The following is a 27,924-nucleotide window of genomic DNA, read 5'->3' as shown; positions in this document are numbered from 1 at the left end:
AGGTTTCAAAGCAACTCGACATGGTGTAGAAGCAATAATGAAAATAAGGGAACGTGAGATACACCGCCTAGACGCCATGGCTAGGGCACTCTCTACATTGGGACCACGGCTCACACCCACACCAAAACCCTTTGATCTCCCACTTCTTTTCGAGAGGATTGGGTGGAAATAAAATTAGGCTTAGTGTAAAGTCACTTCCTCTACCGAGTCTACCACATTTTGTACACTCCTTGAACTCTTTTAGCTTAAGTTCTATTTTTACTTTAGAATTGCATAATGTAAGTTCAATTAAGAATTGCAAAATTTAGGTGATCTGAAGTGGCCCCTCCGGTACCTATTTGTGGTCATCACTAGCATCCATCCATAGCCAGGCATCCATTCCATCAAAATGGAGAGGCATTGCAATGGCGGAAACTATATATGGATGAATATTCCTATTTTGCTAATTATGGTCGTTGTTACCAACCACCAAAGTAGCCTCTAGGCAGTGGCTCAAGAAGCTGGTGGGTATTCATTCATTGATCTTCTTGATACAAGTTTATGTATAAGAAAATTATACAAGTCTATTATCTACTTCGGGATTAATGGATTTCTATGTGGTCACTAGTTTTCTCTATGGTTTCTAATTATTTGTATGCTGAAATTTTGTATTGCTCCAAAGCTCTTGAGCATTGATTGTGGGTCCTCCTAGTTGCGGAACTACATTGATGCATCTAGGATCCAATGGGCACCAGATGCACTCATTTGGCCAGACATCAAAAATTGGTCGTCCATCGCCCTTGTTAGCGCACCCAGCAGCATGGCCAATCAGAAGCAGTACACCACTCTACGTTATTTCCCCCTTACTAAGGCCCTGAATCAGAGGAAGTTCTGTTATACCCTATTTGCCATCGTAGGTAAGTTCTATTTTTACTTTATTTTATTTTAGTTATGATGATTGGATAAATACCCATTTTGTTGTAAACTAATTGTCTGATGGGCCAAATTTGGCCTTAGAAGACATTAATATATCTTTCTTTCTCTCTCTTGCGCTCACTTCAACTTTACTCTCACACTTCAGTCACTGTTATACTCTTAGTAAGTTATCCCACATACACACGTAGGTAATATTGTTATATCTATAGATACTAACCTAATTCACACACACACACACACATGTGTGTGTGTGTGTGTATTTGTCCATTCAGATTCCAAACTTCCATTCGGTCGAGTCTCGTTTTGGCTTTTTGAGTCTTGTTTCAGCTTTTCCGCCGACTCCCCCCATAAGGAGGGACAATGTTACATAACATTCTATAGATTTGATGGAAATGCAACAGTCATGAAAGTTCAGTGTTCTACCTCATGAATTGACCCAGAGTAGGAATTGGTTGTACCCTAACCATATAGTGCTTCCATTTTTGTATAGCTTATAACTCAAAACACAAATTATTTGCAAAGAGGAATAATGAATGGGGTTGCACATTTGCACTCAATTTCTTCCTCTTAATTATATATCAGGGTTATATCTCATCATGTGAAACTACCCCATAAACTATAGCAAATGAGATTGTGCTAAACAAGTACTTGGTAGTGTAACTCCTTCCTAAGAAGGGCGATTTGACTATGTTGAGAATTCAATTATCAGGCACCCCATCTTGCAAGCTATTGTACTTCTAAGGAAATACCTTATACATTGGCCACTCGAGAAGTAAGTGTTATTCATCCTCCACTAGATTTTAATCACATATATTGCATACTTTCATCTTAGGGGTGATCTTTTTCATGATGCTAATGAAAGGTATGTGAGTTAGTTTGAAGAAGTATTAATGTGTTTAGAGAGTCACTAAGGTTCATGAAGCTAGTAAGACGAGGTTGGACATGTTCTTGCATTTTAACTTGTATATATTGGGGCCAACATTGGGGGTTAGCATTTCCATTCCAATACTCCAATTTTGACATTTTAGCATCTTGCCACTACATCCTTCTGTCCATCTTAGCTGGTCACATGCTTTATGGCATCATAGTAAAGCTAGGATAGATTTTTTTACTACTCATCTTTCAAACTATTTCATTATGTCAAGCAACATGCTATGTTTTTAGGCTATTTTGGGAATGTATCATCCAACATGTTCTTGATTTTTCCATCCCTCATTGTCTCCATCAGAATAATATTTCAATTTTCTTTATTTCATTCCATGAATCAAATGAGGTAGAGCCACCCCATATTTCCACTCCATAAAGCACGACTTCGATCACTATAGTATCACATTGGCTAGATTGAATCTCAAACATATAATAACTAGTTTATATATCATTGTTTGATTTACATGTTGCACGTTGAACAATAGGATTATATGGTACTCAATGACTTGTCGATCATTCTAATTAATTTGTAAGGTAGTATGTGATGGCGTCTGAGTTAGTCATTTACCTAGACGAAGTGGTAAGGGTTAGGAAAACAAATCAAAACCACAGTAACTTTATCGACACGCAACTATGAGTCATTGGAAGACAATGTTTAGAAAACCTCAGTAATTGGATCTGATCCCATTCTTTTTGTGGACCCTTTATTGTCGGTCTGGGAATTCACGATAAAAGATAGATCGGACGAGCCAGCGATACATGAATTCTTCATAACATTGACATAGCTCGGTAAAACCTGTATTTTGGGGAATTGATTCTTATTAGGGCATTTCGACCACAAAAAGCTTGACAAAAACGTGTGGGATTTATAAAAAGTCTCCAAGACACGCCTTCATCAACATATTTGTGATGACTGCCTCAGCATCTAAATCTTCATTAATAAGTAAGACGTGGCAACTGTTGGGTATGGAATGGCTCTCCACTATCAGGCATTGACTTAAAAAAAAAGAGTCTAATTTAAGAAACCATGTCTTTCTTTAGTAGTTGCCCTAATCAAAATTGGATGGGATTAACTAGTCCTATGGTTGTTAATTAACTCACATCTATTCATCTCATCACCTTGACATCCGTAGCTAATCCTCCATCCGCATCACAATGGAGGGGCATCCCAATGGTGGAAATGGTGTATTTATTAATATTCCTGTTTTGTTAATTATGGTTGTTATTAGCACCCACCAAGGCAGCCTCTGGGCAGAGGCTCAAAAAGAGGGTGGGTATTCATTGATTTTCTCTATACAATTATATGTATACAATTTTACGCTTATCTCCCGTTCCAGATTGATGGATTTGTATGTGGTCACTGATTTTCTCTGTGGTTTCTAATTAATTGTATGCTGAAATTTTGTGTTGCTCCAGGGTTCTTGAGCATCGATTGTGGGTCGTCGGAGTTGGGGAACTACACTGATTCAGTGACTGGGATCCAATGGGCACCCGATGCGCTGATTTGGCCGGACATCGGAAAGTGGTCAGCCATCGCTACTGTGAACCCACCCAGCAGCATGACCGACCAGAAGCAATACAGCACTCTGCGCTACTTCCCCTCTAATAAGGCCCTGAATCAGAGCAAGTTCTGCTATACCCTGCCTGCCAGCCCAAACAACTACTACTTGATCCGAGCATCGTTTTGGAATGGCCCATCACTGATTTATGCAACGCGTGTGAGCGGGCAGATCAGGTTCCGGGTGATAGTGGACACCTATGAAGGTGTTGAGATCGTGATTAACATGCCTCAGAAATATCCATGGTTCGAAGAGATGTACATCCCCACACAGCCTGGAAGATCGTCAGTGTCTGTGTGCCTCTCGGCAGCATCCGACACCAGCGATGTGCCATTCATAAACTCTCTGGAGTTGCGTCCCCTCCCAGTGACGATGCATTCCGTGGAGATGATGAAGGACTTGAGCATCGCACTGCGCACTGTCCGGCGTGATGATTCTGGGACCTCGTCGGCAGTTCCGCCGATCCTAAGGTCCGCAACGATTACCTTAATTCTATGACTAATTTCATAACAAATCCACGACCTTACGTCCGTAGGATTGATTAACATCGTTAGGTGTATTATCGTATTTTTTGTCAGGTTTCCAGATGACAGCATTGACAGGTTCTGGTGGAGAGGTGTGAATTCCCCAGAGAATGTAGAAGTGAGTAGCCAACCTGTGCTGGTAGATGCTCGATATGCACAAGATCTTCCTCCGGTGGCTGTGATGCAAACAAATTATGTATCAGGCCAATATGGGTATACTTTCAACATAAGCAGTCAGCGAATGTTGAGCACCAGCACACTCATAGGCTACCACCAGTACTACATTGTAATGTGGTTTGTGGAGCTCAATCGGAATGTCAGCGCCCCTGGACAGCGGGTGTTCAACATCACTGGAAATGCTGACCTCTATTATCGTGCTATGGACATCTACGATAGTGTCGGCTTGTACAAAGCTACTGGATTGTACACTGGTAAGCCCGTAGGGCCTTACAAAGACAGCATCATAATCGAGTCTTATCCATCGCCCAGCTCCATATACTATCCTACCCTTGCTGCAGCCGAAATCATGCAGCTCTTCGACAACCCCATTAACGCCACCACCCCCACATCAGACGATGACGGTAAGTCGTAGCCAATTGATCCCACTGCCTAAATATTTGTTACTCAACCATATCCTCCTTAGCTGTGCATAATCTCGTTACCTTCCATTCTTCTGATAGGACTGGCTATACAAGACATCATCACCAGCACATTCCCCACCTTACAAAACTTCATTGGCGACCCATGCTTACCACAAGCATATAAGCATCCCTGGATCGATTGCGACTATTCCGACAAACTTCATCCGGCTAGAGTAACATCTCTGTGTGTACTCAGATCACCAGCCTTCTCAATTGTGCAATAACCACAATGGCGTTCACTTAAATGATGGGCTATAATTTGTTGTATATTCACGCAGGTTGTTATCTAACTATAGTCTGGTCGGGACTTTTCCAAGCAGCATCAGTAATCTGGATCAACTTACCACGCTGTAAGAAGCTGTTAACTCTAGCTACCAATATCTATGAATCGTATGGAATATTTGTCGTTCGATATCATTTTGGATTATGTTAGGTAGATTGTGCTCTTAAGTTTCCTCTAATGTATTTAAATGATGCCTCACATCTTTCAAGTCTAACTAAAGTCTGTTGCCATGACTAAAACGATACAAGTGAAAAATAAAAGTAATGGAATTGGCTCACCATCCATCAAGCTTACTGTCCAAAATTAGGAGCTCATTAACCCCAAAATTACTTTCCAAAATGTTACTTGCAATTCTCTATACGAATTAACATTCATGATCATTCATACTCTTTCGTTTATAAGCTCTCATGATCTTTGTAATGGTATCTCTGACATGATACTTTGATCATCTTTAGTCCTCCTTTGAGGTAAACAATTAAATAGATAACGAGTTATGCTGCAATATCCCTGATTCTCTTCCATTTTACGAAAATAAATAAACTATTTAAGAAATTTTCCATCGCTAGAGATGAATTGGATTTTGACTAATTTACTTGCATTGCATCACACCTTTCATTTATACTAGGGATTTAAGCAATAACAAATTCAGCGGAACAATTCCTGACTCGCTTTCAGATTTGCCAAAGCTAAAATACCTGTAAGTATCTCACTAGTGATTTAGGATAAACATTTCGAACACAAGTTTGATATTATTAAATGATATTCTAGCAATTTAGCCAACAACAACTTTAGTGGGACGATACCCCAAGCACTTCTACAAAAACAAGGTCTTGTTTTCAGGTATGCTAATTCTTATAAATATCTATGATACCTTACAATAATGTGTGGATAAATAAGTAGCTAGAAAATGTTTCTTGAAAATATGGCCAATTACCTCAAATGTAGATAGAACCTTTTTTTATGGGATTTGAAGTGACTACGTTACAATGCAGCTATGATAATAGATTGTTGTTAGTGATAACCATTTCCTTCCTTATTCTGAGTTTCTATGTGATTGAAATGCAAAGAACACATACTGATTAATCCATGATGAGACAAAGCCTTGATAGAAATCATTCAAGAGGAAAGAAAAATAAATGAAGGATTTGTTTAAAAACCCTAAAAAAAGTTGAAAGACATAATATATATTAAAATCAAAGAAGGCATCACTAATGGTGAATGACTACAAATATGCTAGATATACATAACAATTAGGACATTTTTGTTGTATAGCTACTTGCTTATGTATAGATTAATAAATTCAAACAATGGCAATGTCTTAGTGGATGTTGAGTAAACTACTCTATTTAAAGTTTTATCTTATTCAATCCATAATGGGCCCAACCCAATTAGCCGGTTGGTGGTAGCTTATTATATCCTTGTAGTCATGTTAGAAGTATACATAGACCTTCATGGGGAAACATAAGTATTGAACCCACATTACGTGGCCAATTCAATCATATTTTTGAACTTTTTACAAAGGTTAGTGGCCATAGAAGACGACTGTCAATGGAAGCATATTAAAATCTAGGTAAAGTCTAAGAGTGGGTTTTTAGTTTATTCTAAGAATGACAATTGAAGATCTTATTTACATGATTGCTAAGCTCCCTCAAAGTAAGAGTTTGGTCGAGCACTTTAGATAATCCTTACCTTATTTTGAACCTCAAATAGACCATCCAAATATACAACTCCCAATCTACATGTTTAAGGATGTAACATGCAACCATCTTTATCGTTAAGTTCTCTTGTGTGACATTAGTGAAATTGCTATCCTAAGGACACCTAAGTAGCATCCACATGTATTCCACAACCTTCTTTCATTCAATGAGGATTTCATAACTTTGGTGTATATATTATAACATGTTGTTATGAGTGAATATCCTCATTGTCAATACCATGATGGTGTTTAAGTAGAATGCCTACTAGTAAAAGGTTCTTGTTATCATAAATTTCTTCAACTTCCTATCAATGGAGTATTGGAATAAATTCCTAATAGCTAAATTGCATAGAGTTGTTCAAAGACCAATCACACTATAAAGAACTTGAACAGTAGAAACACTTTCACTCGATTCAATTTAGAATCCCTTTATCTTATATATAGTGGATATCTACATCATTTAATTGCACTTGCTCAAGCCTCATCTATCATTCTTTCCTCTCCATTATATTCCTGCCCTAAAAATTTCATAGAATTTTGTGATTTGCTAGGATTTCTAGACCTTTATGGATAGCATTAACTATTCAACCTCACCTTTTCATTTAAATGAGTTCTTGTAAGTAGTACTACATCTCAATAAGTTTGGTTCTCCTAGCATGTTTTCAAAACAAGTTGAAACAAAATTTAAAATTGAGTTCAGTTGTCTTGAGTATCTGATCCACATGTAAAGAGAGAGCTTGAAATTTGTCCTCTCTATCCAACCTTTTGTAGGCAATATTCAATAGCTTGAGACACACCTTATGCTTGATTTAACCCATATATATGTCTTTACTCATTCTCATTCTCTCTTTCCCTTGATCATGTATCACAAAACTCAGTAGATCGTCATCCCTTGCTTTGGCATTAGCTATGGGCCCGGTTTCGGCTCAAACTGAACTAAATCATTAAGCCATAGTTTAACGGTTTATTGGTTCCAATTTTTTTTAATGGTTTGGTTTAGTTTAGATTTTTAATAAACAGTTCAATTTTAGTTTAGTTTGGTCCTACGACTCAGGTTTATAAGTTTGGTTTAAAGGCTTATTGGTTTTTTATTAACTTTTTTTTCTCCCTTAATAATTTATTAATTTAATGGTTTTTTATTGATTTAATTAATTGAACTAAATTCTTATTTAATTTAATGGTTTAATTAAAGTTTTTTTATTGATTTCATCAATTTAACTTAACTATTTATTTAATTTAATGTATTTTTGTTTGTTTAGATTTTTAATTAGTTTGACTTAAATAATAAGTTTAAATTTTTTATTAAATGGTTCGGTTTAGTTTCAACTTTTCCCTAAACAGTTTGGATTTAAATGGTTTGGTTTGTCCTTTTTAATGGTTTAGTTTAAAAGGTTGAGAGTTCATAAACAGTTTGGTTTGGTTTTTGTTTTATATCAATGGTTTGGTTCTGTTCTATTCGGTTTCAAGGCAAAGAAACCGTACCTAACTGGGCCCATTGCTATTTGGCATATACTGCTTGGCCCTTGTCTTATGTTTTATCCACAAACTCATCAAGTTTGTGCTTAATTTCTTTAAAACACTCGATTCTCATGGCATGGTATAGTATGTCCACTAGCTCCAAGTCTTGGTTGAAAATAATCTCCACCACAAACTCCATCCATGGTCTCTTTACACAAGGTCGTGCATTGTGCCCAACTTCTAACTTTGATACTTGATCTCTTCAATGGTGATGATAAAATGTGCTAACTTTACAATAAGATCAATGGAAATCTTATGATATTCCTAGTACTCTTATATTCTCCTCAACCTATATACCCATCATTAAATTTTCAATAAGTAGATTATGGGAGGAGTCTAAGAGTTTATCTTCTTGCTGAAGAAGTGACATTACATGTTTGGTATGTAAGCATCACCAGAACTGGAAGTAGAGTTAAGGGTCTCAAGATGTCATAGAGAAATCGAGACAATTAACAAAAAATAGCAACATATCATTTAGCGCATAATGAATAATAATACTTCATCTATTCTAAATCAGCCAAATATTGATACAACATGGAAGGTAAGGAAGGTTTTGAGATCTCATCTATATTATGTTGAATGAACCTCGATCCTCAACAAGATCGTTTAAATACAGTTAAAGTGTTCTTATTGACAATCAAACTCAATTTAGCCTAAGGCTAGTTTACCTGATAAACTCGATGGAGTGAGGATGTTTCTGCAAGGATTTATAAATCAAGTTCTTCTTCTCATTTGCATATAGCCCTAACAATATACCAACGACATATTGTCAGTGATGCTAGAAATTTTGCAAGTGGTTTGAAATGCAATAATCATCTCTTCCAATTTTGTCAATGATAGAATCAGAGATGACAATCCCATCTATCACATTAAGCTCAACATCCTCTACCTATAGTAGTGTCCATATAGATATTGATCGGGCACAATTTTGAACCATTGACGGGTGCCCAATGATAACATCGACAAGACAATTGCCCCAGTCTTTATTGTGGGGTGCCAATCATCTCATTTAGTAGTGTCAAGGAAGGGGACTCAAAACTAATCTCATAAAGTAAATATAGATGAGGTTCCCTAAATACCTAGAAAATAACAATGTCTAATCACAGCATGAGCTAGAAAACTAAAGATTTCCTTTACCTGATTTTTCCTTGCTCACATAATTCAACTACATCATAGGGTAGGTTTGTGTTCGAGGTAAGTCTCTAATTTAGTTCTACCTTCATATGGGCGCCAACCTCTCTTGATTCCACTAGGAAGAAAATTTTACTTGCAAAAGAAAACTTTATGTTAGTGCTTTCAAGAGGATCCCACTAGGAAGAATTTATTCTCTACCAATTGTCGTTGGTGTATTGTGGCATACACCAATAGTGGATTGGTGCAAGCATTCCATCACTTTTAGCCAACCTACCGGTGTGGATAAACCAATTCCAAGAGAATCATTGAATGCAATTTCTGACTCAACCGCGCGTAGTCTTTGGTTGTTGTGGGGATAGATTCTAATTCTTTGTGTATGAAATACTAAGTTTTTACATATGTTTAGTTACCACACCCAACACATATAGAAAGTTCTTCAACTGCAACATCTCTTTACAAGCTTTTGTCTCAACAATATACTCTACCTCTATTATGGATAATGCCACTTTCTTTTGAAGTCTTGATTGTGAAGAGACAACTCCCATTGCAAACATCTTTAATGTACACAAATATGGACTTCCTAGTACCATTGTCACGGGTCGTATCTGCATTCATGTACCCCAACAAAGTTTTCTTATACCCACATTTTAATGAAACCTAGATATGCCTCTTCAATATTGTTTATTCAATTTATAGGTTTTCAATATCTTTCTCTCTTGTAGGGTCATATTCAATTTATAAGTTTTCTTCTTCTTCTTTCTTTCTTGTAAGGCAACATTTGGAACTGAGTTAAAAGTGACCTACGAGTTCTATGTTGACTACCTTACACTTAACCATGTTGAATCTCTAAAGAACAGTTTTAGCATGTTTTGTTGAAATAGCCAAAGTTTCTTGTTTGCTCTAATGTTTGATACCTACTCCTTCATAGAACAAAGACTTGCCAATCTTTATCATCATCAAGATTTGAACTTAATGCAATCCCAACCACCACTCTGATTGAAGACAACTTGTTTCGAGGTGAGAAAATTTCCTCAAAATAAATACTTTTTTTCTTATTGAACCCCTTCATAATGGATGTCGCCTTGCATCTTAGTTGTGAGCAATGTTCCTCTATCTTGAAACTATAAAACAAGATGTTTCTTGCCCTCAAACAACTTCACCTGGTGGTTGGTGTGATTATTTATCAAAGACTCATCTCTTGAATCATGCCCTCAAATTATTTCTCTCTCCTATCAACAATAAAACCCTCTTTGAAGTTCTCTAGCTCTCCCCCATCTGTGAAGATAAGATATTCATTCAGACTATATCTAGAAGCTTCTCTCTACCTTATATTCCGTTCGACCATTTTCTCTTGTGATTGAACGAAAGAAATATTATGAATCCATGAAGGTGCAATTTGATTATCAGCCATTGGCTCATTTTCATAAACTAAATCACCATACTCATTATCCACATCTCCATTGTGACCCTAATAATCATTGAAGGGGATAAATCAATGGTGAGTGAAAATTTTAAGATTGAAATTTTGTATCTCACGTTGCTCATAATCTAGTAACCTTCAACCCTCATGGAATAATATATTTTGCTTTTGGTAACCTTTCTAGCCTCTACCTCACATAAATCTATATAAGCAAGCTCTTCATCACCATATCTCAACAAGGTACATCATTGGCACTTGTCATCAAGCTTCAGTTTATTAACTTTTGGAATTTGAATTACGTAAGCCGTGCAACCAAACACTTAAGTCCTTGAATGACACATCTTTCCCTATTCAAACTTTGTCTACAACATAACCATCCAAAGATCCATAATATTCATCATCCTTATCTTCACGAACACATTTTAACTTCCTTCAAAGTTCTCTTTCAACACTTGCCTAAAAACTCCAAAAGATCTCAAACATATGATTCTTAGGCTTCAATGCAAAGCACTAGATTCATTAGATATCATTAGATATCATAGAAAACATAGCTTTTGACATTTTGAAGCAATCAAAGAACCTCCAGTGAACTCATCTTCCTTCACTAAAGTAATTTGAATAACCCTCATCATCAAGCTTCCAGACATAAATTATATTGGGTTGAACATCTGAAACATGCCAAAAGAAGAGTGCATAACCTATTTATGTCATTGAAATGAGATTTACTATGTCAACAATCTTTATTAATTACATCCCAGTTGGTCATTTTCACTCTATCAAAGCTACCACTAGTATATGATGTCAACATCTCCAAATACAAGGTAATATAATTTCAAGTTTTTGAATCTAATAAACTATAAATTTTCTAGCATGCTAAACTAATACAAGCACCGTTAGAAGCAACAACAATTTTACCATCAACTATGGCTATTCTATTGTCTATTCTCTTGTTCTTCGGATTTGCATTTTTATTTTTCTACTCTATTTTTTTTCCGAAAATATTTATGATTCCTAGACTTAATCCCCCTTCGGGTGGTTTTCTTTTCCCAAAATATTTCCTTCATTAGTATTAACAAAAGTGTCGGAAGGCTACAAAATATATGATTAGAAAGTGTTATATACAAAAAGTGATGGTTAGGGCAAGGACCAAGGGTGATGATATTTCCATATCAATCCTTGAGAGGAGACTGTGAACAGAGGCAGTGTCCTCCGTAACTGCACTGATTTTTCCTTTTCTTAAGAACAAACTCCGAAGAGCCTAGCATATTGTCATAGTGCCCTCGCACTAACGCCAATAAGCTCACCCATAATTCCAGGAATATATCTCAGAGAAGAGGAATTATGGAATCATATCGTCTTTTAGAACGATACTTCTATAAGATCCATATTATAACCATAGCTACGGTTTTCCATACATGGGCTACATACGTTTGCTTGAGAGGTTGTTAGAAAGGGAAGACAAAAATTAGATTCCTAATGATGACTATCATAGCCTCTGGAAGAGACTGGAATTAAGAACCCCCCATACCTCTAATGCCTAGGTGAAGAGCCGCTTGAAGTTGTTTTTATTAAACATAAACCCCTAATATTGATTTTTCTTCTATTTGAATTTGATTGTTTAGCTAGCGCTTTAGGCTGAAAGCTTGAATCATATTCCTTTCGTCTTTCATTGTCATTAAATATCTAGATTTAAGTGTATCCAAGATCAACAACTTTCCTTGTGATGCTTAATTGAACCAAGTGTCACCACAAGCACCTCCCAATTGTATGGTAGTATGCCAAGCTACAATAAAGTCAATGCCTCATCTTCGAGACATATTGTCGTGAGATAGTGTGATTGATCATTGCTCAAAATATATTTAGGTGCTCTGTCGTACTAAGTGATCCTAGTATCTAAATTCCACTACCCTTTTAATCATAACTTACTCAAAGCATCCTTCGTTTCAAATGTGTTAATTTTCTTCCACAAAACATCCACTTTAGTCTCATTGCTAAGGATCTTTTCTAAGACTCAAAAGTATGAGTTGCATTATCATCAAGATCTACAAGAATTAAAAAAATTTGAACTCTATGAAAAATTGAGAACTATGTTTTTTATCTTCATCAAGTTTAATGTCTATGATACTCTCAGGAGATGGTATCTCAAAAAATATACACTACTCAAGGGATGGTATCTTTATAAATCAAGTGAATACATACAAACAATTCTAACCAGTAAACATGACGAAAAAGTGGGTTCTTTTCAAAGAGATAAGATCTCTATCAATCTATAGGTGCTAATAATATAACATTTATTAGGTTTTCTACCATAGGGATACCCTACATCTTTCTTAGTGTATTTCATTGCTAACTTTTGAGAATGTTAGCATTCTGAATGTTTGCCCAATTTTCTTTTACAAGAAGAACTACTTAGTAGTCCCTAAAGTCACATTTTGTCATTGTTGCGTGGGAGTTCTCAATAGCTTGTCTTCAGCTTCCACCAACCACCATCAGTTCCAAATTGGAACTTCCAATGATCATGTATTGGCTCACTCTATTGCCAAGGTGTTATCGTGAAAACATGACATGTACATGGGCCACAAAGGACATAAACCATGCAAGACATAATATCATGAGAGAATATTTAGGTTCCTCCGTGGGTTGCTCTCATGTAGCTGCTTTTCTTTTTTTTGAAATATACCTCTTGAGGAATTCTATTTGTTATATCTTAAATCAAAAAAACTTGATTTGAGGAAACCGAGCTTGATGATACTTGGCTCAAGGAACCATTTGAAAACACCTAGCTTGAGAAATCCTTTTCTAAGGGAATTCCTACTTCGAGAAAATGTTTTGGATAGAGGAAATCCAACTTTGAGGAATTATCTCTTTGATGAATTCCGTGCTTCAAAGAAATCTTTGTTGAAGGAAATCTTCTTTCTAGAAGGTGTTGGTTGAAGGAAATCTTGTTTGGAGGAACTAGTGGTTCAAAGAAACCTTCCTACCATCTACGCCAACAATCAACCTCCCTCATTCATCATAACGATTATAAGGATCAAGAATAACTACCTACCTCAAGGTACCTCAAGGGATCCAGTTTCAAGAACTTCATGCTTTGAGGAATACTTGGCTCCAGGAAATCTTATTTTGACGACATACTAGTTCCAGGAAATCTTGCTACCATTAAAACCAAGAGTCAAACTTCCCATAGTGTCACTCCCTTTATTTCTTTGAGAAATTATTCTTCATTAGTACAAATTTTGCATACATGACAAAATGATTAGGCTGAAAATAGTACAATGGCTTTACCCATGATGACCAATGAAAACCACAAAGAAGGGTTGTGAAAGATGATTCAAAGAATGAAATGAGACCTTGTATATGTAGTGAACATACAACGTAGTAGGCCATAATGGTTAGTCCTCACCGCTTGCTCTTATGCCATCATCCGTTTCAATGTGAACGTGTCCTCCAACTCCATAATGATAACAATTATCCTTATTTTCCTTTAACCTATTCTCCAACTTGCAACTCTTGTAATGTCACATGAAACATGATGAACCATGTTGATGGAAACTGCGGTGTGCCACCTTGGTTAGCCCACAACTATCCCTCATGGTGAATCCGTATCTCCTTGATCTTCATTTGAAAAGGAATAATGACTATCCGTTCAAGGGAAGATGGATCCAATAATTTGATCAAGTACATGCGTTGTCGACCCTTAGGAATATGCTTCTAACCTCCACACCATCAACGTTCATCCTTATTAAAAGCTCAATTTCCACATCAACCATCTCACTGGTTAACACCAAAATCCTGTAAACCTTCCCCTTCATTTACTATGATCACACAAGGATAATAGGGATTATGACTAGCTAACTAATAATGTTTAATACAATAATGCTTAGATAAACTCATCACAAAGAAATTTACTTACAAAATATTATAAGGTTTACAATGAGTGATTGCAAGTGGAAAATACAAAGAGTTCTTTACAAATAATAGTTGTTTGGATAGTAAAAGTAAATGAGGAAGAACTTTGAGTTTTAATGGCCCGAGTTCAATTAGCAACGATTATCGCACCTTTGTTACTGTAGCTTTCCATGCCCTCTTTCTTGTCCTCTTCAACAGCTTCTTTTCTCCATTTGTTCCCCTTCTTCGAGTAAGAACCACCACAATTAGCCCAAGTAAGAAACAAGAGACATGGCCCAATATCCACTCTCACCCCACATATCAAGAAACCCTAAACTCAAGGAAGAAAAGAAGAAGACATGACCTTCCACAAAAACACTCTAAAATCCAATATGTTCAACCCCAAATTAATCCCCTCAACTCCCTTTCTTATAGTAAGAGAAAATGCTCACCTATTACATTAAATGCTCATCCAATCCCCTTCTAACCCCAGATTGAGCCCTCAATTCCCCTAGTTATAGTGAGTGAAAAGGCTCAGCCATTCCATTAAATAGTCATTCATAATCCTCCCATCAAAATGGCAAAAAAGATGTAGGTAATACCCCCACATATTAATATTTAAACCCTAAACATTCTCCACACAATTAATAACCTTAACAAATAGGTCATTAACAGTTTACTATTATATAAAAAATTATTTTATATTTACGTATTTACATTGGTTTCTTCATTGTTCCATTCCCCCCAGTTTTACTCCTTATTCCTCTTTCGGACCCACCATATCATGACAACACGTTACACAAAGTATGTGTGGACGCTTCTACACTAGAGCACCCTTTTATGAAGACATGTAAAAGGGGATTCCTCTATGACTCCATCTTGTGATCATTAACCAAGTCTGCAGAAGAACTTTTGATATTTGTTGAAACCAAATGACTTTGACTAAATGCTTTTGCCTTTATGATCCTTCCGATATCTAGCTTACTTGCATAGTTGTGGCACCTTCCTCTAAAGGGCTTTTTGGTCGAAATTTCATCATTATTATTCTTGTGGAGAATTTTTATGTTTGTCTTATGATAAAATCATGGCCAAATCTCTTTTTGTTGGAGCAATCTCGAGAATTTCAAAGGAAAGAGGAGAATTTTTTATTAAAGTGGTATTTGTTATAACTATAACATCATATGTTTAGCATCAAATGAAAAGCTTTATTAGGCCCTATAAATTCACATCGCAAAAATGTTTATCCATGTAGTTAACGAGATAGGAAAGCAAACAATCGCCATGAGTATCAACTAAATAAACTCTTTTTTAGTATTACGAGGATATTCATAGTATTAGTAGGAGATATTATTATATAATGCCCAAGTTGTTAGAAACTTTAGTATTATGTTATGTATTGGTGCAATATATAATATGTATAGATCTACATCAAGACGCATGCTTATTATATTTTAAGATTTGAAGTTACACTAATAAATATAATGTATTGACATATACTTGGAAAATGATGAATTTATAGATATGAAGGAAATAACTTTTTATGTATTCCAAACAATGCTACTTGCTTGAGTTCCCCATCCTCACCAAAACAAACAAAAAATAACATTGTTTTAATCATTGGAGCAAGTATCGGGGCTATACTATTTGTTATTATCATTATAGTAGCAATTCTATGCATTGTGAAACGGAGAAAGAAACGAGAAAATGTCACAAATCAAATTCAAATAGTACAACCTACCACACATAAGTACCAAGATCCTCAAGGTATGTTGTAATATCCTCAATAATAGGGAGGTTTTCTTTTTCCTTAAGATTTTTTTGATATAAATGCTTCATCATTCACATCTAGAGTTAAGATCCTTATGATGGCTTTAAAATATTTGAAAATTTAACTTTTAAATGGTAGTTAAGAATGTTTTATTTTATGTACAGTTAATATTGCTGAAAAGGTACTAATTAAGAAAGAAGATTTCATTGACGCTATTAATATTGCCCAACAATTCACATATCAAGAGATCGCAATTGCAACGGATAATTTTTCAATGATCCTTGGTGAAGGTGGTTTTGGTTCAGTATATAAGGGAATCCTTACAAATGGTTTAGATGTAGCAGTTAAAATATTGTCACACACCTCACAACAAGGAACACAAGAATTTCTCAACGAGGTATTTAATTCCCTTTTATTTTTAGATGTATTTATTATGTTTTATTAGAACTAAGGAAATGATGGTTCTTGCATGGAATGCTTTTAAAATTAATCTTTTTCCTATAAACGTTTTCCCACTAGAATTGATCATACATCCACGTTGCTCTACTTTCTCAAAGTCTATTGTTTTAGAGGGATGGAAACCTCGTGCACATGGCTTAAGTGAATTAATTCATTCTTGAAAGCAAGATGATTCTTTATATCATGTTGTACCCAATCCCATAACTCATCTTTGTTTGAAAATATGCACTTTAGGTTACATAATACATGTTAGCCAATCGTATTAGACAATATGCATTTGCCACCATGAGTCAAATATAAAATGGATAAACTGAGATTGTTTAAGGTTAATGCTCAATCATTTAGTAAAAGGACTCATTTTGAATATTATACCTATGAGAGTTTAGGATTATTCTTAGTCATATTGTTACACCTAATGCAAGAAATTGTTGTTGAAGGCATGTTTTGTCAAACTTACATGAGGCTATAATTTGTTAATCCAATTTGATGCAAACTAGTATTACAAGAGGATATAGAATAAACAACCACTCCAAATGACATGTTCTAGTAGATGGGAAGCTTCTTCTTCTTTTTTTAATTAGAAGGTTCACCTTGGTATTAATGGAAAGATGCCGAAAGGCTACAACGAATTCATTCAATATATTACAACCCTCATATCCACATCAACCAGAATGTCAATTATCAAAAGCCCTCATGAAAGTTGTTCCAAGACGGGGGGTGGAAAAAGCCATCTTGGTGGAGCATATCTCCACTTTAATCTTTCTCCACGAGATGAAAACCTCAGTGTTTTTCCAAATTTCTTGAAATTGTTGTTGTCTACGAATCACAACCTCAAGCTCACCCATTATTGCATCATATTGACCTCTTAACGTGTATACGAGCATTAACCATACCTCTTTGACTAAGTCCATTGCATTCTGTTTTACTTTCTGAAATACACATTTACATCTAGCCTTCCACAATACCCAAATGACTAGAGAAGATACCGTAGACTAGACCATATGCTCTTCAAAACAATGAACTGATGCAATATCAGAGATCTCCAATACATGTCTCCCATCGGAGAGGAGAAGGAACTCACCAGATTCCTTTTCATAGTTTTGAATTTCCTTAGCCAATCTTCCCCATCTCACAAAACCCCATGGGTACACCTGCCTACCATAAATAGGATATAACATTCTCAACATTCTTTTCCAAACTGCTCTAGCAATAGGACATATCCATAAAACATGGTAAACCGATTCTATGGGGGAACCACAATTGTCACATTTTAAATCCTGACAATGTCCCCACATCCAAGACTTCATAGGAATGCCATAATGTGTCAATAAGCATCTAAATAACAAAACCTTTTCATGAATTTGCATGGCCCATAACCATTTCCAATAAGCATTCAACCAAGAATCTATTACATTACTAAGTCTCCAAAATTTACAAGCTGCTGGTGTAACAGTCACACCTCTCCTTAGCATTTCTCTACCCATTTTTATCGAATACTGAAAAATGGGATTTGCTTTCCTAACATTCCTTGCGCTGATCTGATTTGCCATTTCCACTCACCAAGATCCCACAAAAGGCGATCAATGGGCTTAGTCTCATAGACCCATAAATCAGAGAGATTGTTTACATCATTTGGATGTGGGTTCAATATCCATTTTTTATCTTTCTTCCATAATACACTAATAGGCAACTTATTCCCTCGAGTTACAATTTCATCTTCCACAAAGAGAGAATGAAGTCGTCCAGAAGGCAAAACATTGAAGTACAAGCATTCGTGAGAGTTTTTATAACCCCTAACCCCCAATAAGACATGTAGGGATGAAAACATACCATACCAAAACAGACTAGTTTGAGACGGTTGAAAGGAAGATCTTGTAAAGACTCTATCCATTTTTGAATACATAATATTCCCTGCCCAAATTGCACTACAAACTTGGGTTTTATTTTCCATCATTGAAGAAGAAAAAGTCAGCCAATTCCCAACTGACTTAGCTTCACCTTTATCAAAGTCAGCCCAATTCAACCTAGTTCTCTTCCCTAGTTCATTACCCCATCTTCTGATGTAAATAGTGGGTTCAATATGAGGGGTTGACGCAACCATTCCTCCTTACATGATGGTAGAGATTGGACTAAGTAATGTTTCAAGTCCCACCATACCTTCATGATACCTCGCAAAAACTTATCTTGGCAAAAAATATCAATGGAATGGTTAAAATCTCTTAAAAAACATCATCTAATACTATCTTTCCAATTGCCACCGGTAGATTTTTTTCCAAGGCTCCCCACCAGGCAACAAACCTCTTATCATAAGTTTTCCCACTAAAGTCTTACATTGTAAAAGAGGGTCAATCAAACCAAGACCATCTTCATGCTTTGGAGTTGTAATAACTTTCCAAGATACCTTGGCTCTCACATAAGAATAATCTTTAGATCCCCGAAGGAAATTCCTAATAAGCCTTTGTACTTGCGATAAAGCAGAACGTGAGCACAGCCAAGCCGATAAAATGTACCACATGGAGGCCAAGAATACTTGATTGGCAATGAAAACCCTTCCTGCCAATGAGAATTTAGCAGTATTCCAATATAACAATTTCTTCCTTATAGCAAGCAACAGAGGAGCTACATGATCTTCCGGCGAAATATTAATACCTACCTAGCACCCCAAGTATCTTATAGGTTTCCCATGCGGAATCCATTGAAACCCTTCTTGTGGGCACCACAAAGGGTTTATTGTGTTACCTACCCAGAACCCCACCGATTTATTCCAATTAATCATAGTTCCAAAAGCATAGCAAAATGTATCGGTAGCATGTTGTACTCTGGAAAGATTGTCGCTAGAACCTTGCAAATACAAGGTTGTATCATCAGCAAATTGACAATCCACAACTTGTTCCTCTAACCATGGCCATTGTATCCCTTTTATATTCACAGGATTACTTGTAAGAAAACTACTAAACCCTTCTCCAATAATCAAATATAAAAAAGGAGCCAACGGACATCCCTATCTCACTAACCTCGAAATTACGAATGCTTGGCCTAACTCTCCATCTACTAATACCCTACTAGTAGCTAAGCTATAAAGAGCTGAGACAACCGTCAACCATTGATTAGGAAAACCTAACTTTTACATGGTACCCCTCAAAAAAGACCAATCTACTCTGTCATAGGCCTTTTCGAAATCCAACAACAAGATGGCTAAGTCCTCTTTCCTTTCTTGTGAAATTGCAACCGCTTCCCAAAATAAGAAGACGTTATCCAATATACTCCTATCTTGTAAGAATCCTCCTAATATCCTTCATAGCAATATCCTTCATCCAATAAAATTTCATAGCAATATCCTTCATTTCTCTGGCATCCTCAATAATGGATCCATCATCCCTCTATAGTTGTTTCATCCTGTTACAAGTTTTTTTTGTAGTTACAAATTTGAAAAAATCAGCAGACACTTTATCCCCCATTTGTGCCCACTTTGCAACAAATGCATTATAAGTGCATTGAGCCCAATTATCTTGTAATTTACCAAGGTTATCCTTTTCATTATTTAATTCTAACATCACCCACGTAACCCATGACATCCGTTGCTGAAAGTGTTGCAAAGAAGCAACCACTCGTTTCATACTCAAGATCTTAGTTTTGAGTTGACATCGTTCCTCCTGTGTTGTAGTACAAAACCAATTACTAACTTTAACAATTGTATTTGCAACTCTATCACACACCATCAATTGCGATATACATGTATCCTTCCAAATTGTTAAAACTTCTCCTCTAAGGGTAACATCCACATACAAGGAAGAGGGTATAGCTGTCCTAAAGGACTTCCTTTTTTCCACTTTTTTCAAAGTAACAATAAGAGGTGAGTGATCTAAGAAAGTTGTCCCAGCTAATATCTGTAATAATCCTCCTAATGCTATAAAGAAGTCATTAGCATAGAATTTGTCTAATCCAGATATATTAGCACCTAATACCCGTCTATCTGATCTAGAGAATTGCAAAGATTCAACATGTTTGCTAAATGAGGGAGAACACCAAGTATCTTGAAAACCATACTTAAAGCACAACCTCTCCCAAAAGCTCAATTCTGAACCATATAAAACAGCTTGGCTACCCCCACTTCTATCTAACTTATCCTCAATCATATTAAAATCTCTAGCCATACACCAATGATCCACCTGGGGTAAAGTATCACATATATAAGACCACAACCTCCTCCTATCTACTGCTACATGGTGAGCATATACATTTATAAAACCCAATTGTAGATTTTGGATTTCTAAAATAATAAATTGTATTCTTCCTTCCACTAAAATCTTATAGTCAATCACATGAGAATACCATTTCTGGGTTAATGCTTTACAAACACCAGCTTTATTGTGGGATTCACCAATTGCAGGACTCCAAAAATGGGTCGACGAACCACTAAACAAGGACCCATAAGAATCGATCCTTGTGGGACTCAAACGATGTTCTTGTCGAAAAACTATTGAGAATCAAGCTCAACTTGGTCTAGTTTGTGAACTCACCTTGAGAGTGAATAGACACTCCAATGATCAAGAGTCACCATTATGTCACCACTTTGTATTCTAGCATTTAGTATGCGTCATAGAATCATATTCTATGACACATAACTTATGAGCTTTCACATTCCCCATGCTCCATGAGTCTTGTAGTTAATGAAGAGAGAGGGTGACTATATAAAGCACCCTCCTCCCACCTTGTATAATGTTGAGTCTTTCTCCTTTGTTAATATACTTAACCTTGCGTATTCTCTGAGTCTTACTCCTTGTCTCTCGCACTCTCTCTCACACACACTCACATAACGCACATCTCTCACCTATTCCGCTACACAAGAATCATACCCAATTCTTTACAGAAACTATATCTACAGACCTCATGAAGCTTTTATGTAAATTTTGTCTAAGTCTAGCCTTAAATTTTTGTGTTTAAGTCCACCCAATCCTTGAACATTCCATGATACAATGTGAAAATTATTCATAGGCTAACAAAAGTTGTTTACCTTTCCTCCTCTTCTCCTCCACCATTGCTTTCTTAGGCTTAGTAATTTGCTCGGCAATCTTGAATCCTTTCCAAGGTTTCCTAGCCACAACTTCTGCATAGGAATCCTTCTTTAGTGAGGAAGAGAGTGTGGTCTTTCCATCCACCATCACACCTCCATTCATAACCATAGTATATGATTGTACAACCGATTTTTAAAGCATGAATCCTTGTGCATTCTTACCATGGCTTGTTAAGGCCTTTGTTCTAGCCCGAGTTAACCTTCTAGAGTAGTGTGGATCGTTCATATAACCCTCCTCCAATGATATCACAGATGTAATCCCTTTAGTCTTTTCTACCTGGGTCATCGCCAACTCCATATTAGCCTCACCTTGTAATAAGGAAGGATCGAAAGTTATCATCTATTCGTGATCATTCCCTTCCTTCAAGGGCTTCTCCTTCATAGAACTTACAATATCATTGTCAATTACAATATCATAATCCTCCTCTCTACCACTTGGTACATCATTATTACTAAAAGGGATTATTTGTAAATCCGATTGATTAACTTGTGGACTATCATGACTTGCATTTGGTGTCTTTCTAGAATTAACCCTACATCATAATATGTCCTCATCGAGGATTTCCTACCATACTTCCTCCTGCCTTCCGTCCAACCCTCACCATTTGTGTTGCTAACAGAATGCTTTTGTATAATTTCGTCATCTCAAACAGGACAATCTTTGACCAAATGACCAATACGATTACAATTAAAACATTGATTAGGAAGTCTAGAATATTTAACTCTTTGGACCCTCAGTGGGGCCTGAAACATAGCGAGCAGCCTAACATATGTGGGTAATGTCATGCCTTATGTCCAATTAATCGTATATATGGTAGGTTGAGATTCCCAGCCACATGTAGCATTACATTAGATTCTTCATCAATTAATTGACCAATCAATGAGGCCATATGTGGCATCACTGGTCTCCATTCTTTTGGTAAACCCGGAAGCATGACAGAAAAAACAAAGTAATTAGATAGATGTTCACTAATCGCATTTAGGTCAAACCTAGGCTCCCATTGCAAGAAATGCATCTGAATGCCATTAATCCTTGTAGATCCCATTCGGAGTAGCTTCATCACCATCTCCGCAACAAGAAACTCAATATGATAGCATCCTTTCCCTAAAAATTGAATATCCACAACCCTAGATAGCTTTTCTTGGAATTGCGCCTGCAGCAAATGACGCAACTCCCCACGACTAGGACAGCCACCGATGATATGTACCACCACCGACATTTGACGCATATGAGTTATTTCAGCCTGTACCTCCTGTTGCACCTCTTTCAACACGGCTACATCGACGACCAGATCTGCGATTGGGTGAATTACGAAGGGGAGTTCACTGGAATCCCTTCTTGACGTCATCGCCTCTGTCGTCTCAGGCATCGTCTCTATCGTAGATGGGAAGCATTTGCTCATTTTCTATCCCAAATACATGAGGGTTTACGTTACTTTTATAGAGAAGAGATGAAATTTGCCACAATTTTACTTACAAAAAAATTTCACATTATTTCCACGATTTATTTTTTTATTGTAGATTATTTGTTTTATTGACGAAATATGGAAGAACTACATAATTGGACGCTTGACATGAAGAGAACTAGTAATAAAAATAGACATATATTTTGCAAAGCTCTAAATAAAAAATACCTGCATTGTCAACAATAAGCCTCTCAAGGAGTTGGGACGGACATATAGAAAACTTCTCAAAACTTGCCACAAAAGAGAATTTAGTTAATCTAAATGGGTTCAAGAATAATGGAGTTCATCACATCTAACACTCATGGCAAGAAAAACTTACCATCCCATTAATCCACAGATTCTCACTAACTTTTGTAATAGACACTAGAGCACTAGAGGTTTCTTGACCATATGAAGATTTTTCAAGCTATATGTAATAGACAAATACTCTTAATAGTATTATAATAGACAATGCTCTTATATATTGAAAAGTAGAAACTATCATAGTTTATAAAGGAAGATATGAGTAACAAAAAATAATTGTTAAGAGTCACAATGATATCACTTATTTGTGCTTCTTTCCTAAGCGCAATTGAGCAAAGACAAGGGAAATTGTCACCTGTGTTGCAAGTAACTTAGCTTATGAGGAACATAGAATCCTTCCACATTAAAATGTCTCCCCATTAAAATAAGTTGCATTTGATTTTGAAGTTTCTACAGGTTGTTTGAAAGCATACTATGTCTTTTACATTTCAACTTTGGTTTTTGATTGTCCTTTCTTCTTTATCATTATGAGAACATTGTCATACATTGTTTACTAGAGAGTTTTATTATGATTAGTGTGTTTTCATTAGCACTACATTGTCATATAAATATTGAAGAGTGGTTAGCAATTGTTAGAGGTCAGTTGGTGGTATTGCGCAATTGAACAAAGACAAGAGAAATTGTGACCTATGTTGCAAGTAACTTAGCTTATGAGGAACATAGAATCTTTCCACTTTAAAATGTCTTCCATTAAAATAAGTAGTGCTTGATTTTGAAGTTTCTACAAGTTTTTTGAAAGCATACTATGTCTTTTACATTTCAACTTTGGTTTTTCCTTGTCCTTTCTTCTTTACCATTATGGGAACATTGTCATACATTGTTGACTAGAGAGTTTTGTTATGATTAATGTGTTTGCATTAGCAATGCATTGTCACATAAATATTGAAGAGTGGCTAGCAATTGTTAGAGGTCAGTTGGTGGTATTGCGTGAAATGAAGGCTATTGTCACAATAAACAATAATAGTCGTCGCTCTTTCAAGGTGGAAGAGATGGCCAATGCCATATCAACGACAGTGTGAAATCCTCTTAATGTTGAGCCCTTTCTAGGTGGTTATGCAACTAAATGGCATGCATAAGGTTTGGTAGTCTATGCAAGAGACTCTAAAATGTCTACCATTCATTGCTCACACATATCACAATTTTTGAGATATCTCTAATAAATCATCCTGGCCATCAAGTGGTATTTTTAGTGAATGCTTTAAAGAAATAGTATTCGGCATGCCAATATTAATTGCTGCAAACTTGCATCACATGTACACTATGGAAAGGGACTACATTAGTGATAAACATGTGATTTGAGAACAATTCCACTAAGTAATTAACAAGAACTATATAATAAGACTCATTTTATAAGTTTATAGTACTTTCCACGCCCATAATGTAAGTAGATCTTGATTTGTCACCTTCTTTAATCATGATGGTGTGTTTCATTCAAACCCCCTTCCTATTCAGATTATTGTATCCTCTTTCACTCTAATTTATATGTCATTGGCCATCAATTCCTAAGGTTTAAACAATTTTCCACCTCAAATCATTATTAATACACATTGGATAGCTTATCTATGATTTTTATATTTTAATATATGATTTAATGTTTATAATACAATTGTTTTAAACAAACATTTTGTTTTTGATTGTAGGTTAGTCTTCTCTCTCGTGTTCACCACAAGAATCTTGTTGGATTTGTGGGTTATTCTATTGAGAAATCACTTGTGTTGGTTTATGAATTCATGTCAAATGGTTCACTTTATGATGCCCTTTCAAGTAAGATAACATATTCACTATTTACATTTGTCTCGCTTTTACAAATTTTAATTTAACTCCTTGAGGTTGCTTGTACATTACAAATCATTTTTTCTTTGATCATTAACAAAGGGAGAAAAGCATCAAGAACTCTGACATGGCCTCAAAGATTACAAATTTTGTCTGACGCCGCACAAGGTAAGGAAAATAATAATATACAGGTTTAGATCAATGGTTTTTATTTTGAATGTTAAACATTGTTTACTACTGTAGGACTTGCATATCTACATGATGGATGTAACATCATTCACAGAGATGTGAAGAGTAGCAATATTTTATTATCGAGTAATTTCGAAGGGAAGATGTCTGATTTTGGGATATCAAAATTCACATCAAATGACACTAGTAATGCAACAACAAGGATAATTGGTACTATGGGATATTTAGATCCTGAGTAAGTTTTTAGGTTCTTGAGTATTGGTTTAGCACGAACTATTTATAAATATCACTAATAACCAAAAAGTCATACATTTATCTTAAGAAAAAACTCTCTTATCATGCTAGTATCCTAGAAAGATCCTATTCCCCTAGAAGCATTAAGGTTCATGTTTTTAAATTTTTATGTTGTTTTGTTTTCCTTTTTTAACATAGGTATGCATCCACATTAAGATTGACACAAAAGGTCGATATATATGGCTTTGGGGTGGTTATGCTTGAAGCTATATGTGGAAAAATGCCTGTAGTATCCCAAGATGCAAATCTAAAAAATGTAGACATCCTCATTACCGAATGGGTATGATGATCATTGCTAGCCTGCAAAACATTATAATATTGTTAATGGAATGATGGAAATAGTTGAAAGTATTTTTAATTGCACAGGTAAGACCCTCATTCGAACAAGGAATGATCCAAGAAGTTGTTGATGAACGAATTAAAGATGAATATAATCTGTCATCTATGTGGAAAGTACTAGAGATTGCCATGGCGTGTGTCCAACATGAAGGGATGAAGAGACCTACAATGTATAATGTTTGTCATGAGCTACGTGACGCCATCATAATGGAATCAAATCATGAAGCATCACCAATGGTCACAAGCGAAATTTCATCTACATATTCAAATGTGCAAGCTCGATGAGGAATAACATGGTTAAGTACCAACATTTATATGAATTTGCATAAGAAATGACAAAAAATGGTTGGCACATTCTATGAAATGTTATATAGTCTTTTGTTCCAAAAGTACAAGTATATTATAATCGAAAAGCTATTGTTTCTAGCATTGAACCAAATTATTAAACATTTATGGACCATGTCAAGGATGGTGGTTGATATGGTGTATGGATTCTAGTTACCTTTAAATGGTTTATACCATAAATTTATCAATTTATTTATCGTGTGAATTTGCATGTGATAATTTGTTAGACCATGTGGATGAAAAGTTATTTGGTGCATATAAATTAAGGTCTCAATGCTTGCACATCGTTCTACATATACAGTAATAAGTCTAGTATTTCAAAATCTAATGTTCCCTTAATGATTATGATGAAGACATTTATTGTGTCAACATGTTTCAATATGCCTTAGACATTTATTATATTGACATGGTGGCCTAACACATATATTGTGTTGACTTGTGTAATTATTCTTAAGACATTTATTGTATGAACAATTCACATGCCATTCTCCATTGATTGATTGCTATGGAACGTAATCTTTGTTTCATGGAAAGATTCTAAACAATGTTATATTGGAGAGAGCAAACACAAGTTTGAGTAGAAGTTGACTCGCTCCATTTCGTTGATCCAAATTGAATATTTGCTACAAAAAAAAAGCTGAGAATGAAACTATGGCAAATGGTATGCATAATATAACTAAAGTTGGCAAATACTTACTTTGACCATGTGTGTCTTATGAAAGTCTATTAGTTGGTAATATTAACTAGAGAAATTTTTCGATCATGTAAATATACTTGGGAAAGATATTGAAGTCATTTAATATGAAGAACCTATATTAGCAAAGATATTGATAAGTAATGCATCTACTTAAAATTTGGAGATGGTAGCTGATGACAAATTCATGGCTTAAGGAACCAACTGCGCCCAAAGGCATTGATGGTGATAATGGTGGTTCTCATGTTGGTTGTTGTGTTGGGTATGTGTGTTGTTGTGGATGTCAACGTTGAAAAATAAACTACATATAATTTAAGTTAACTCACACACATGGAACTCCTCGTCCTAGAGAGTTTATAAGAATGACATCTACTCTTTATGCTCAAAAAGTTATTTCTGAGTCCCTCAAAAATTTCAAATGATATTATTTCTCTTGATGAGCAACATGATGTCTTTCATAGAGAGGTTGTTTTGTGGTAGGTGAAATGATATTTTTTTAAATTCGTTTTGTTAGATATGCTCATGTCCTTGTGGTAACACTTGGAAATTCAGAACAACAAGTAGACCTAACATTGGACACGCTTAAGTCGAACCTTCTTAATGAAAAAGCACGATGAAAGGAGAGTAAGTCCTGCTATGGTGATACTATCATGTTTGTGATGATGCTTGTGTCAATTTAGCATGCCAACAAACTGATTGGATAATTGACTCGGAA

The 27,924-nt window shown here is 35.8% G+C and overlaps 1 protein-coding gene across 1 annotated transcript; it reads left to right on the top strand.

Annotated features, from left to right (window-relative positions):
• The first annotated feature begins 2,902 nt into the window (after positions 1-2,902).
• LOC147851185 (putative LRR receptor-like serine/threonine-protein kinase At1g51810) lies at positions 2,903-26,720 on the top strand. Its single transcript, XM_087335606.1, has 14 exons — positions 2,903-3,112; positions 3,259-3,871; positions 3,980-4,506; positions 4,606-4,750; positions 4,845-4,916; positions 5,475-5,546; positions 5,618-5,689; positions 16,025-16,269; positions 16,438-16,670; positions 25,216-25,339; positions 25,451-25,516; positions 25,592-25,772; positions 25,970-26,111; positions 26,198-26,720. Exons 1-14 carry the CDS (start codon positions 2,998-3,000, stop codon positions 26,453-26,455), a joined length of 2,865 nt encoding a protein of 954 aa, XP_087191732.1. The 5' UTR covers positions 2,903-2,997; the 3' UTR covers positions 26,456-26,720.
• The last annotated feature ends 1,204 nt before the right edge of the window (positions 26,721-27,924 follow it).

Source organism: Azolla caroliniana, unplaced genomic scaffold (assembly GCF_043228905.1).
Source record: "Azolla caroliniana isolate FFs.n. ecotype wild unplaced genomic scaffold, voAzoCaro1.0.p SCAF_20, whole genome shotgun sequence".
In the NCBI taxonomy this organism is placed as follows: Eukaryota; Viridiplantae; Streptophyta; class Polypodiopsida; order Salviniales; family Salviniaceae; genus Azolla; species Azolla caroliniana.
Note: the sequence above shows the minus strand (reverse complement) of the source record. Positions and strands in the feature narration are given on the sequence as shown.

Coding starts and splice junctions, on each gene's coding strand:
- LOC147851185 (XM_087335606.1), top strand. CDS start 2,998: ATGGAGGGGCATCCCAATGGTGGAAATGGTGTATTTATTAATATTCCT. Junction 5,690..16,024: donor AAACAAGGTCTTGTTTTCAG/GTATGCTAATTC, acceptor ATGAATTTATAG/ATATGAAGGAAATAACTTTT. Junction 16,270..16,437: donor TAAGTACCAAGATCCTCAAG/GTATGTTGTAAT, acceptor TTTTATGTACAG/TTAATATTGCTGAAAAGGTA.